The sequence below is a fragment of the Mobula birostris genome, chromosome 2, assembly GCF_030028105.1.
Source record: "Mobula birostris isolate sMobBir1 chromosome 2, sMobBir1.hap1, whole genome shotgun sequence".
NCBI classification, from domain to species: domain Eukaryota; kingdom Metazoa; phylum Chordata; class Chondrichthyes; order Myliobatiformes; family Myliobatidae; genus Mobula; species Mobula birostris.
Genome location: NC_092371.1, coordinates 212473622 through 212487490, shown reverse-complemented (window position 1 = coordinate 212487490; position 13869 = coordinate 212473622). Strand labels below are relative to the sequence as shown.

At 39.2% G+C, this 13869-nt stretch overlaps 1 protein-coding gene across 1 annotated transcript in view; it reads right to left on the bottom strand.

Moving 5' to 3' along the window:
- Nucleotides 1–13869, bottom strand: part of LOC140194044 (uridine-cytidine kinase-like 1) — a 76013-nt gene that overhangs the window by 41545 nt on the left and 20599 nt on the right. Inside the window, exons 5-6 of the mRNA XM_072251412.1 lie at nucleotides 13244–13315; nucleotides 5148–5337 (exon numbers count right to left, since the gene is read on the bottom strand). Coding sequence (XP_072107513.1) covers nucleotides 5148–5337; nucleotides 13244–13315 — 262 coding nt within the window. The remainder of the gene's footprint in view (nucleotides 1–5147; nucleotides 5338–13243; nucleotides 13316–13869) is intronic.

Sequence of the window (13869 nt, the reverse complement as noted above, 5' to 3'; positions counted from 1 at the left end):
GCCAAGAGCTGGACAGTTGGTTGGCACAAGGGATATGACAGGATCATGGGACTGGAGGCCTAGGGAGAAAGAAAAGGGGGAGTGGGGAGCCCAGAGGCTGGGCAAGGGGTATAGTGAGAGGGACAGAGGGAGAAAAAGGAGAGAGAGAAAAAGAATGTGTGTATATAAACAAATAACGGACGGGGTATGAGGGGGAGTTGGGGCATTAGCGGAAGTTTGAGAAGTCAATGTTCATGCCATCAGGTTGGAGGCTACCCAGACAGAATATAAGGTGTTGTTCCTCCAACCTGAGTGTGGCTTCATCTTTACAGTAGAGGAGGCCGTGGATAGACATATCAGAATGGGAATGGGATGTGGAATTAAAATATGTGGCCACTGGGAGATCCTGCTTTCTCTAGCAGACAGAGCATAGGTGTTCAGTGATCCTCATGATCCTCTCATTTCCCTTGTGCCAATCAACTGTCCAGCTCTTGGCTCCATCCCTCCCCCTCCTGTCTTGTCCTATCATTTCAGATCCCCCCCTCCCCTCCCACTTTCAAATCTCTTACTAGCTCTTCTTTCAGTTAGTCCTAACAAAGGGTCTCGGCCCAAAACGTCGACTGTACTTCTTCCAATAGATGCTGCTTGGCCTGCTGCATTCACCAGCAACTTTTATGTGTGTTGCTTGAAATTCCAGCGTCTGCAGATTTCCTCATGTTTGTCCTATCAATTTATCCTCCACACAAGCAAGAAGTACTGTCTACCTTAATAAGTATGATATAACCAATGTGATGCTACAAAGAAAAATATTGTCAGGGCACTGCATATAAGCTATGTGGATATTGATTCTATAAACCTGTAAAAAAAAAATCCTTCAGTTTACAATTCATTTTCAGACAAATTCTGTGCTTCTCCAATTTGGCAGCTGATCCTCACATCTTCTAATTTCCCTGATATCTAATAAATTACCAACCTCGGTTTTTAAAATATTATTACTGAACATTCATAATTCTGGAGATAGAGAATTCCAAAATTTACCTTAAGCTTAAAGAAGTTGGGATTGATGGGAAGGCACGAGCTATGCCACATAGGTTGAAAGGAAGGGCAGGTTACAGAACACGTTGAGAAAGATGGAGTGAAATGTGTTTATTTCAATACAAGGCAGATGAAACTAGGAGAGGGAGCCTGGATAGTTTCACTCAAATTTACTTGTCCCATCAGTTAACTATTCCCTCAACCTATGGATTCACTTACAAGGAGCCTTCATCTCATGTTCTCAATATTTACTGCTTGCTTATTTATGTATTTATTTATTTACTGGCTATTATGTTTTTTTTCTTATTTTCTTTGTATTTACTGAGAATGCCCACAAGAAAATTAATCTCAGGGTTGTATATGGTACTATGATAATCATATGTACTATGATAATAAATTTACTTTGAACCTGAAATGTCAGCTCTGTTTTTTTTCCCCCACAGACATACTAATATAACCATAGAACATTATAGCTAAGTATTCCCAGCATTTTCCGTTTTTAAATTTAGAGTTCCAGCACCGCATCTTCCTTGAGATAGAAACTAAACACTTGTTTGCTGATGATATCCACACCCCTATTTATAAAAATATAATGATAAGAATGCTTAATTATTCATGAACCATTATACTAACATTACTAGTTTATTGTTTAAAAATTATTTTTCTTCATATCATTGTAGGAAATGTAGTTCACATTGTTCTGTATTTGCCACTTTGTTCAAGACTCCCTCACACTTTTAGACAGCTCATTTTCCCCAATTAGTTTATTTTTACTATTAGCAACCCTAAATATGCTACATTTTGCTTTTTACTATAAATTTATAGTCATTACCATAAATTGTGATTAGCTTCAGAACCCCACAGGTCAATAGCAAAATATACTGGAGTTTAAACACTGCTTGGAGAGTATTTGCATTATAATTATTTAAATGAGAATCTCAATTGGATAAAGAACTGGACTGACAAAGTGAAGCAGGTTCAGGCTGAAATTGCGCCTTCATTTCAAAAGGTCACTCTCATAATTTCAGCAATCTGCAATACCTGAAAGCACTAATGTAAATTCAGAATGGGTAAATAGGTACTGTAAGTACAGTGATTGTTTTAAACTAAAAGGAAATCTTCATGCTCACTAAGTATTGCAGCCACACAATCTTTTTGTTTGACTACGCCCACTGCCTATTTCTATATAGTTGTGTTGGCATACCTGCACCAGACATTTTAAAGGAGGGGAGAGGACTGAGTTCCAGATAGTGTTCATAATTTTAAAATAATTTAATTGTTAATAAATATATTTAATTGCATTGTTTTCTGGCATTTTAAGTTTTAAAATTTTATAGTTAAAATTTAAGTGTGTTGTTTTTAAATAGACTTCATATCTTTCAATTTCAGGACAAGTTTTCTAAATTTTGACATTCAGTAATCTTGAAGGCATGGTTTTACTGACTATCAAGGAAATTCCAGTGGAAGGGATGGGCTTTCCGTATGCAATTTGAAAGCCTACACTCTAATGGGCCTCTTTGATCAAGAACTTAGATAGGTGAATGGTGAGCTTGGGTGGTTAAATGTTGCCTAAGGTGATTCAATTCCCTGTGTTGTGCAACATAAAATTAATAACAAATACATAATCACTTTCTCTTATATTGTGGGAATTTTTTCCTCAAGTAATTTGGAGATCACATTCCAGAACTTTAGCCATGCAGAGCTAACTTACTGGTACAAAATGAGTGGCATTGCCACAAACACAAAAAAAATTAATAGTTGAGAAAACAATTGTATGAAGTTAGAGCAGTGGATGTAGCATCTATGGTTTTTAGTTAGGTATTTGACAAGGTTCCCCATTGCAGACTCACCCAGAAATTCATGAGGCATGAGATTCATGAAAGGTTGGCTGGGTGGATTCAGAACTGGTATGCCTACAGAAGCCAGGGGGTAGTACTAGATGGAGCATTCTCTACCTGGAGGTCAATGACTGGTGGTATTCCGCAGGGATCAGTTCTGGAACCCGTGGTCATCGTGAGTTTTATAAATAACTTGGATGAAGAAGTAAAGGGGTGAGTTAGCAAGTTTGCAGATGACACAAAGATTGGAGGCACCGTGGATAGTGTAGAAGGCTGTTGTACCTTACAACGACATAAAGACAGGATACAGTTGGGTGGAAAATGGTAGAGGGGAGTCCAATCTAGAAATATGTGGAATGATACATTTTGGAAGATTGAACTTGAAGGCAGAGTACATAGTTAATGGCAAGATTGTTAGTAGCATGGAGCAACAAAAGGATCTTGGGGTCCAAGTCCCAAGTTGCCGTGCAACTTGACAGGGTGGTTAAGAAAGCATATGGTGTGTTGGCCTTCATTAGTTGGGATATTGAGTTCAGTGGCCACAAGGTAATACTGTGCTCCATAAAATTCTTGTTAGGTCACACTTAAAATAGTGTTCAGTTTTGGTTTCATCATTTAGGAAGGAGTGGATGCGGAGGAGATTTACCAGAAATTTACCAGATTTTCCAGTATCTGCAGATTTTCTCTTGGTTGTGATTTGTTTTACCAGAATGCTTTCTAGATTGGAGAAATATTTAATGAGGAATGATTGAGCAAGCTAGGGTATTTGTCATTGGAGGATCTGATAAAGGCGTACAAGATTATAAGAGGCATTGGTAGAGTGGATAGCCAGCACCTTTTTTCCAGAGTGGCAATGGCCTATACCAGACAACATGTGTTTAAGATGCATAGAAGAAAGTGGAGGAAAGATGTAAGTGTTTGTTTTTTTTATATATATTATCTACTCTGAGAGTGGTCGATGATTGAAGTACACTGCCAGGGGTGGTGGAAGAGGCGGAGCCAGATCAGATGGTTGAGTGGTGTTACAACAACAACCTCACACTCAATGTCAGTAAGACCAGGGAATTAATTATGGACTTCAGGAAAGGGAGGACCACAACCTTGTCATGGTTTGGAAGCTTGCATGGCTCAGTGACCCAGAGAGATATGTTGGCTGGGAGTCAGGGCTTTATATGCTTTGGCACTTGGTACGGTCACCCATGCCAAACAGGTCAAATGGCAGAGGACAGACTAAGAGTGGTCCACCAGTCTTCCAGGTAAGGGTATTCAGCTCAGGGCTAACAACCCTGACAGGTACAACAAGATTGTTATGGAAAGAGCAATGAAGAATTGTTTTACATACAAGTGAAATGCTATTCCTGTGTCTCCACCTGGGACTTGCACGACTAATAAAAACTGAGAGAAAGCTACTGACAACAAAAGCAGCTCTGAACATTGCCTGAAATGGAGGACTTCATTGCTGCTCTAAGGGCGAATGGTGTAATGGATAGTAATAATTCGGAAGGGGAAGTCAAAGGAACACACACCAGTCCTCATTGATGGAACAGCACTGCACAGGATTGGATTAAGCTGCAAAAAGTTGCCAACTTAGCCAGCTCCATCATAGACAGTAGCCTTCCCAGCATCACACATACACATAAACATGCATACACACACAAAGAAGAAAAACTAATCAATAGCCGCGATTCTCATCGTTTACTTGGACAGCTGCTTAATTGGGACAGCAGACTGTTCCTGAACAGTTTTAACTAGTATCAGTTGCATGTACTTCTGTTATGTTATTCATTTGGGCCTTTTTAAAAAAAATATGTACTGCTGCTGCAAAACAAGTCACGGCATACACCACTGGCATTAAACCTGATTCTGATACAACAGGGACACTTAAGCTAGGCACATGGATGTAAAATAAATGGAGGGTTATGGGCTTTGAGGGAAGGAAGGGTTAGGTTTATCATTGAGTTGGTTGGCTTAACATTTTGTGCTGGACTGCTCCACGTTCTAAATTGAGTCATTATAGAGAAACTATTCCAACAGAATTTCCTATTACAGATATTGCAGTACTTCTAAAGTTAAATTTCACCCATTACAAATGTCATCGTATATTTTAGTTCATATATACCATGGTTGAAATTCCACTCTTTTCTTGAGCCCTAATTATAACCTGCAGATCAGTACTATAATAATCTCAAAAGTATTAACATTAATAATGGAAACTACATTTTTCAAAATTTTTGCAGTTTTGTATTTAGACATTGTGCCTATTTAAACACAGATAAATGTTTAAAGAATTCTTACCTCGAGGGACCACAATATCTGAAAGCTGTACTGTTGGCTCTATGTACTGCTCAAACGCAGGCTTGACAAACTTGTTGTACTGCTTGATGACACCAACAATGTCACGACCTCTCTCAGATATATCTCTTTTTAAACGTCGAACAAGTCTGATATCAGAGTCAGTGTCCACAAAAACCTTCATATCTAGAAGCTAAAAAACATAGAATTCCATTATTTTGAATGTATGAATTAAAGCATTTTTATTTCACATTATCATGAAATGGTTTCTACTGACTGTAAATGTCAGTAGAAACCATCTTATGGTAATGTAAAATATCATCATGATAGTGTAAATTTCTGTTCATCCATAACATGCTGAACAGCCTGATAATTTAGAAATAATTGCAGCAACAGAACAAGAGGGGAACCTGAAAGCTATCAGGATAGCTCAAGTGCTAAATAAACTGATAGGGTGTCTTTCCCCTTCCTTTCCAGTCCTTAAGGGGGGTCTTGGCCCGAAACGTTGACTGTTTATTCATTTCCATGGATGCTTCCTAGCCTGCTGAGTTTCTCCAACCATTATATGTATTGCTCTTGATTTCCAGCATCTGCAGAATCCCTTATATTTATGATGTGCTAACTGATGCCTGGTTATTGGATGATTTTCCAGAAGTTTGTCTTGTGGAAAAGACTTAAACCCTAAATTCACTTCTTTCTAGTTCCTCTCCCACATTCCTCAAAATAATTTCGATGAGATTATCCCTTGTCTCTATTCCCACTAAACATGATTATCCAGCTTTCCTTTATAGGTTAATGGAGATTAACATTTCACACGGCTCTCTCCAAGCATAGCCTCTTCATAGCTGATGAATCTGCTCAACCTGAAGCACCAGTTTCCACACACGGCTTCTGTCAAAACAACCCTGTCACACATTACTTTTCTTGTGACTACTGCCATTGCCACTCCCTGATCCTCAACTTCTATGAGATTTCTTTTTGTTTCTAACAATAACCCTGTTTCTAATGCCTCTCCACTACTCAGTTCTCTAGGATTTTTCTAACCTGTAGTAGCTCCACCACTTACCAAAACAGCAATCATCTTCCATTATTATCAACGTCAGCTGCAACCATAAGTATCAAATTTAGTTCCTCCTCTTTATGATGGCTCTCAGTCCTTCTCTGCTCTGTGCTCTCAAATTGTTTTACAAACACCCCCATGAAACCATTGGGAATACTAAAGCTATCATCTACTCCCACCACATACTCTGCTTAAACACCTCGTTTCTTTCCTCGTGTTTGCCATCATCTTGAAGGCATATCAAAAAGCAAGATATTAGATTCCAAGTCAACTTCATGACTTCATATTCAACGTAAAACGAACTAATTTTGGCTGAATAGCTTTGGTTTCTAGTTCCTCAACATCAGAGTTTCTTCCTTTTGGCCTTGAAATGTATCCTCACTCTCAAACACTTTCCTATCAAATTGGTGCCAGCCTTTGAGCACCATTCATAAATCTTGTCAATCAATTCCTCTCAGCTGCGGGAAACACCTACTTGTGTTTTTTTGGGCAGAAAATTTCCATCCTTGCAACCTTCCAGTTCCTGTTTAATATCAGGGACAATGAATTTAAAGGAACTGATTAGTGAATGTCCTCAGAAAGGTGCCCATTGCAATACAAAGTAATAACCATCACACATTCAAATTAACAGTACAGTACATTTCCCCCATATTCAGGAAATAATGATGAGGGAGCCTACAGAGAAGAAGTCATCTCTCTGACATAGTGGTGTCAAGAAAACAACCTCTCCCTCAATGTCGCAAAAACAAAGGAGCTGGTTGTGGACCACAGAAGGAATGGAGACAGGCTAGCCCCTATTGACATTAACAGAGGGTGAATAGCTTCAAGCTCCTCGGCATCCACATCACCAAGGATCTCACTTGGTCTGTACATAGCGGCTGTATGGTGAAAAAGGCACAACAACGCCTCTTTCACCTCAGACTGTTGAAGAAGTTTGGTATCTGCCCCCAGTTCATAAGAACTTTCTACAGGGGCACAATTGAGAGCATAGTGACTGGCTGCATCACTACCTGTTATGGGAAATGTACTTCCCTCATTCACAGGTCTCTGCAGAGTTGTGTGGACAGCCCAGCGCATCTGTAGATGTGAACTTCCCACTATTCAGGACACTTATAAAGACAGGTGTGTAAAAAGGGCCAGGAGGATCATTGGGGACCCGAGTCACCCCAACCACAAACTGTTCCAGCTGCTACCACCCAGAAAACGGTACCACAGCATAAAAGCCAGGATCAACAGGCTCCGTGACAGCTTCATCCACCAGGCCATCAGACTACTTAATTCATGCTGGCACGACTGTATTTCTATGTTATATTGACTATTCGGCTGTACATATTTATTATAAATTACTATAAATTGCACATTATGTAACATAAAGATTTTTACTCCTTGTACATGAAGGATGTAAGTAATAAAGTCAATTCAATTCAAAATATAGTACTGTACAGAAAACACAGATTTTGATACAAGCCTAATTTCCTCTGTTAATTCACTCAGATTTTGGTATCTTCTCCAAATCAGAATGCATTATTTCTATACATTATTTTTTAAAGACCCCTTTACAGCTGCCATCTCCCTCCATCTCTCTTTTCTCCCATTTTGTACCCTTTCTATTGCTGATCACACCACCAGGCACCATTTCCTTCTCCAGCCACTTAGTTCTAACACTTCCAGTTCCAGGTTCTTGATGATCCCAACCCATACCAAACTCTGCATCAACTGGTATCTTCCTTCTTCAGATTTCATCAAAGCCCAGTTTCTTCTGAATGCTTCAAAATTCTCGAAAAGGACTCATCAAGCTACCTGTTTCTTTGGTTTCATGATCAACAACCCAACTATTCTTTCATCCTCTCTTGCTAAGTGTTTGCATAGTGTCTACTGGCAACTAACCTCACCAAGCCAACAATCATCCAACTCAAATAATGAACTCTTACTTCTTTGACTCAGCCAAAAAGCAATCTTTCTAACCACTTCAAAATGTCCAATTTTCCATTCATACATCTTTTAATCATCTTACACTTTGCCAATGATTGAGTGAAATATTAGCCTGGACCTGATTAAAATTCGTTCCACGGATACAGAACCATTCTTTATCGCTTCAAGTACCTACTAATCTAATCTTTGTCATTATGCACACCTAAAAACACTTTGGGGCACAATCAGTTACCTAATATTTTTTTCACTTCTCCAATATGTCCTCCTTTATTATTCTAACTTATTCCAATCCTTAGGCTATAATGCAGCCCATACAAATGTTTATCAAATACATATACCGAGAACAATACGAGTATTCAATAACACTCATTATATACATTTACGCTGCATCACTCATTATCATTTATTCAACACAGCAGAATGACTGAGTGACTAAGGGATATATTGGTATCAATAGATTTTAAAATTGAGATCTTTTAAAGATTAAGTGATTTAAGTTTTAAGACCTAATGATTTTTGCAATATGAAAAATTGAAATGCTTTCGATAACTTGAATGCAAGAACAAGCTAAACTTTTCAGAACTTTCATACTTGACTAAACTGAGTTCCAGTTGTAATACCCTGTTTAAGATTTTTACTGCTATGCTGTAGGTATTTTATTTTAGCAGTTCTGCAAAAGCTTTTAGGAAGTTTTGGTTTCAGCTACAAGATAGGGGGCTATGATATTCAACTTGGGAATGTAGTGTCAGCCAATCTGGATGGTGGAATCGGCAGAAAGTTCGAGAGAGTGGGGCAGAGAGAGATTTGTGACAGACAGTGTGGTTGGAGGGTGTTTTTTTTTGTTTTAGCGGGAGCTGCAAAGAGGACAGGAGAGAAGATGGCCAAGGATGCCGTGGAAAGGAGTGTCCCCGTTGCACAAGGTGCTTTGTGCAGATGAATGGCTCCAAGGAGGAAGAGCCCATTGGTTTGAGATGGATTTCTTTCTTTTTCAATCTTTTTATTAGTTTCATAATGATAAACATAACATAGAATTAATACGAAGTTATTGGGATTACATTGTTATAATTAACATATTTAAATATAAACCCAGTTGGTACACGGGTATTAAACCTCCCAATCATACAAGATACAAATATACAAAAAAAAAATGAAAGGTTCGAAAAAAACCCAAAAGAAAAACTAATCTAAACAATGCTAACTAACTAAACTAAAGAAAGAAAAAGACCTGGGCTGTTGTGTAACGTCAAAGAAAAAGAACCATTAGTGTCGTTGACTCCACTCCTCTTGACATATATTAAAAAGAAATACAATAGGTTTGGAAAAGGTCAAATTACATCATATAGAAGTGTTGAATAAATGGCCTCCAAGTCTTTTCCAATTTAATCGAGGGATCATAAATAACACTTCTAGTTTTTTCTAAGTTTAAACACAACATAGTTTGAGAAAACCAATGAAATGTGGTGGGAGGATTGATCTCTTTCCAATTCAGCAAAAAGGATCTTCTAGACATTAATGTAAGAAACGCAATCATCCGACGAGCTGAAGAGGTTAAATGATTTAGTTCTATCATTGGTAACCTAAAAATTGTGGTAATAGGGTGAGGTTGTAAACTCAGAACAGTTGAAATAATATCAAAGATATCTTTCCAGTATTTTTTCAAAAAAGGACATGACCAAAACATACGAGTTAAAGAAGCTATCTCAGAGTGACATCTATCACATACAGGATTAATACGAGAGTAATAACGAGCTAATTTATCCTTGGACATATGGGCCCTATGCACTACTTTAAACTGTATCAATGCATGTTTAGCACATATAGAGGATGAGTTAACTAATTGAAGAATTTTCCCCCATTTTTCAATAGGTAATCTTAAGTTCCCTTTCCCTTTCAACATTAAAATGTGTGGCCACTGGGAGATCCTGCTTTCTCTGGCGGACAGAGTGTAGGTGGAATTTTAATTCCACGTCCCATTCCCATTCTGATATGTCTATCCACGGCCTCCTGTACTGTAAAGATGAAGCCACACTCAGGTTGGAGGAACAACACCTTATATTCTGTCTGGGTAGCCTCCAACCTGATGGCATGAACATTGACTTCTCTAACTTCCGTTAATGCCCCACTTCCCCCTCGTGGCCCATCCGTTACTTATATAATTATAAAATATGTGTTTTCTTTTTCTCCCTCTGTCTGTCTCACTATACTCCTTGCCCATCCTCTGGGCTTACCCCCTCCCACTTTCTTTCTCCCTAGGCCTCTCGTCCCACGATCCTCTCATATCCCTTTTGCCAATCAACTGTCCAGCTCTTGGCTCCATCCCTCCCCCTCCTGTCTTCTCCTATCATTTTGGATCTCCCCCTCCCCCTCTCAAATCTCTTACTAGCTCTTCTTTCAGTTAGTCCTGACGAAGGGTCTCGGCCCGAAATGTCAACTGTACCTCTTCCTAGAGACACTGCCTGGCCTGCAGTGTTCACCAGCAACTTTTATATGTGTTGCTTGAAATTCCAGAATCTGCAGATTTCCTCGTGTTTGCATTCAAGATGAGCTCCAACATTTAGATTGGTTTAACTGCAATGGGCTGTTTTTTTTCCCCCTTTTTTTTCTTTTTCCTACTAAGTCCATTCTTTAAGAAGGAGGAAGGCAAAAGAAAGGAAATTATAGGCCAGTTAGCCTAACCTCAATGGTTGGGAAAGTACTGGAGTCTATTATTAAGGATGAGGTTTCAGAATACTTGGAAACTAATGATAAAACAAGTCAAAATCAGCGTGGTTTCTGTAAAGGGAGATCTTGCCTGATAAATCTGTTAAAGTTCTTCAAGGAAGTAACAAGCAGTGGACAAAGGAGAGGCAGTGGAGGTCATTTACTTGGATTTTCAGAAGGCACTTGATAAGGTGCCACATGAGGCTGCTTAACAAGATAAAATCCTATGGCGTTACAGGAAAGATACTGGTATGGATAGAGGAATGGCTCACAGGCAGGAGAAAGCAAATGGGAATAAAATTTTCTGGTTTGCTGCCACTGACTAGTGGTGTTCTTCAGGGGTCAGTACTGGAACCGCTACTTTTCGCGTTGTTTGTCGGCGATTTGGATAATGGGATTGATGGCTTTGTGCCAAAGTTTGCCGATGATACCAAGATAGGTGGAGGGGTAAGTAGTGCTGAGGAAGCAATACAATCACGGCAGGACTTGGAAAAATTGGAAGAATGGGCAAAAAAGTGGCAGATAGAATGTTGAGAAATGTATGATAATGCATTTTGGTAAAAGGAACAATAGTGCAGAATATTATCTAAACGTGAGGTGATGTTACAACTATACAAGACCTTGGTCTGACCCCACGGAGTACTGTGTTCAGTTCTGGTCACCTCACTACAGGAAGGATGTGGATACTACAGAGAGTGCAGAGGAGATTTACAGGGATGTTGCCTGGATTGGAGGGCATACCTTATGAGAATAGGTTTAGTGTACTTGGCCTTTTCTTCTTGGAGTGTTGGAGGATGTGAGGTGACCTGATAAGGGTTTAAGATGATGAGGGGCATTGATCATGTATATAGGCAGAGGCTTTTTCCCAGGGCTGAAATGGCTAACACGAGGGGGCATAGTTTTAAGGTGCTTGGAAATAGGTACCAAGGGGATGTCGGAGGTAAGTTTTTCCACACAGAGAGTGGTGGGTGCTTGTAACGCACTGCCAGTGGTGATGGTGGAAGCGGATACCATAGGGTCTTTTATGAGCCTCTTAGGTAGGTACCTGGAGCTTAGAAAAATAGAGGGCTACGTGCTAGGGAAATTCTAGGCAGTTTTTAGAGTAGGTTACATGGTCAGCACAACATTGTGGGCCAAAGGGCCTGTAATGTGCTGTAGATTTCTATGGTCTACCTCATGCCATATTCCCAGAAGGTTAATTTACATGTTGAGTCTGTGGTAAAGAAGGCAACTGCAATGTTGGCATTTATTTCAAGGGGAATAGAATATAAAAACAAAGAGATAATGCCGAGTCTTTATAAGACACTAGTCAGGCTGCGCTTAGAATATTGTCAACAGTTGTGGGTCCCTTATCTCAGTAAGGGCCTGTTGTCATTGGAGAGTCCAGAGGAGGTTCACAAGGATGATTCTGGGAATGAAGGGGTTAATGTATGAGGAGCATTTGGCAGCTTTGGGCCTGTACTCACCGGAATTTAGAAGGATGTGGGGGGGATCTCATTGAAATCTACCAATTGTTGAAAGGACTAGCTAAGGTGGATGTGGAGAGGATGTTTCCTATGATGGGGGTATCCAGAACTAGAGGCATGATCTTTTAGGTAAGGAGGAATTTTTCTAGCCAGACAGTAGTGAATCCGTGGAATGCTTTCCCACAGACTGCAGTGGAGGCGAAGTCCTTGGGTAAATTTAAGGCAGAAGTTCATCGTTTCCTGATTGGTCAGGACATTAAAGGATATGGCGAGAAGGCAAGTGTATAGGGTTGAGTGGGATCAGGGATCAGCCACGATGGAATGGTGGATCAGACTCAATGGGCTGAATGGCCTAATCCTGCTCCTATGTCTTATGGTCTAACTGTTCGATAAAGCTGAAATTTGTAAATACACACTTTCTTTATAATTTTATGCAGTGTACGATTTGTTATTTCTTGCTGACCAACAATTGTGTACGAGCAGTATGTATGCAGCATTTGCTCAAATCGACACTTCTTTAACTGGAGTATCACGATGGTCCTATTTCGTTGAACCCCAAATCATATTGACCCAAGACACCTATTGTTTATGGAAGTTGGCCTTCTCATTGCAGAGTCCGTGGCTTTTAGCCAATTCTCCATATGAGCCCGGTGAGGGGGCTTCATAGTGAAAATTTTGTTTTCAACAATTTTACATCAGGGCTTGCTGCAAATCTACCAGTGTTAGTATAGAGATGAACTGACTGCTGTGTGGGGCTTTAGTGCAGCCAATCTATTTGGCATGAAACACACCATAGATGGTACTGAGCACATTTCTTTTGTAGATCACATTATTAAATGCATCATGTTACCACTAGAATTTGGAAAAATAATTTTGTAACAATTAATGATGTTTCACAAGTTTTTGTTCAAGCACTGTAGCAAAAAGAAAATCCACTGCACCTTTAGAAGCTCCTTGTTGGCAAATGCAAGAATTCCTTCAAAGATGACAACATTTGCTCCATACACAGTTTTCTGTAAAAATAAATTTAAAAATATTGCAGTTACTAACTAGTTTCAATGCTCGAGAAAAATTACCTCTGAGGTACCCAATTCAGATTTAAAACCAAATCAGCACCATCTGTGATGGACAGAGACAGATTGGAAAATCAACTTTCCAATTTAATTATATCTAATGGAAATGGACAGACAAGACAACACTTGGATTATTGATTAAAACATGAACTGCAAATGCACAGCTACTTTTCTTAGTTTCCAGTCCCCTAAACGTGAATACACAATGCAGGACTTCAACATTTATGGGATAGCTTGAAAAGCAAATCAAATTCTGAATTTCTGTCACATGTACTATTCATAAATGTAAATGCTATTATCACTCATAGTGATGTTTTCAGTAATGTCTTCTCATAAGTTACATGCCATCATTGTTAGAAATACTTCCTTGGAGCCTAAAACCCATAATAATCTGTCAGTTTTTGATTGAATATACAAAATTCACAAGTAGGTACTCAAGTTAAAATTTAATTACAAGACTAACTTTCTGTAAATAAAATCGTAGAAGTACAAAA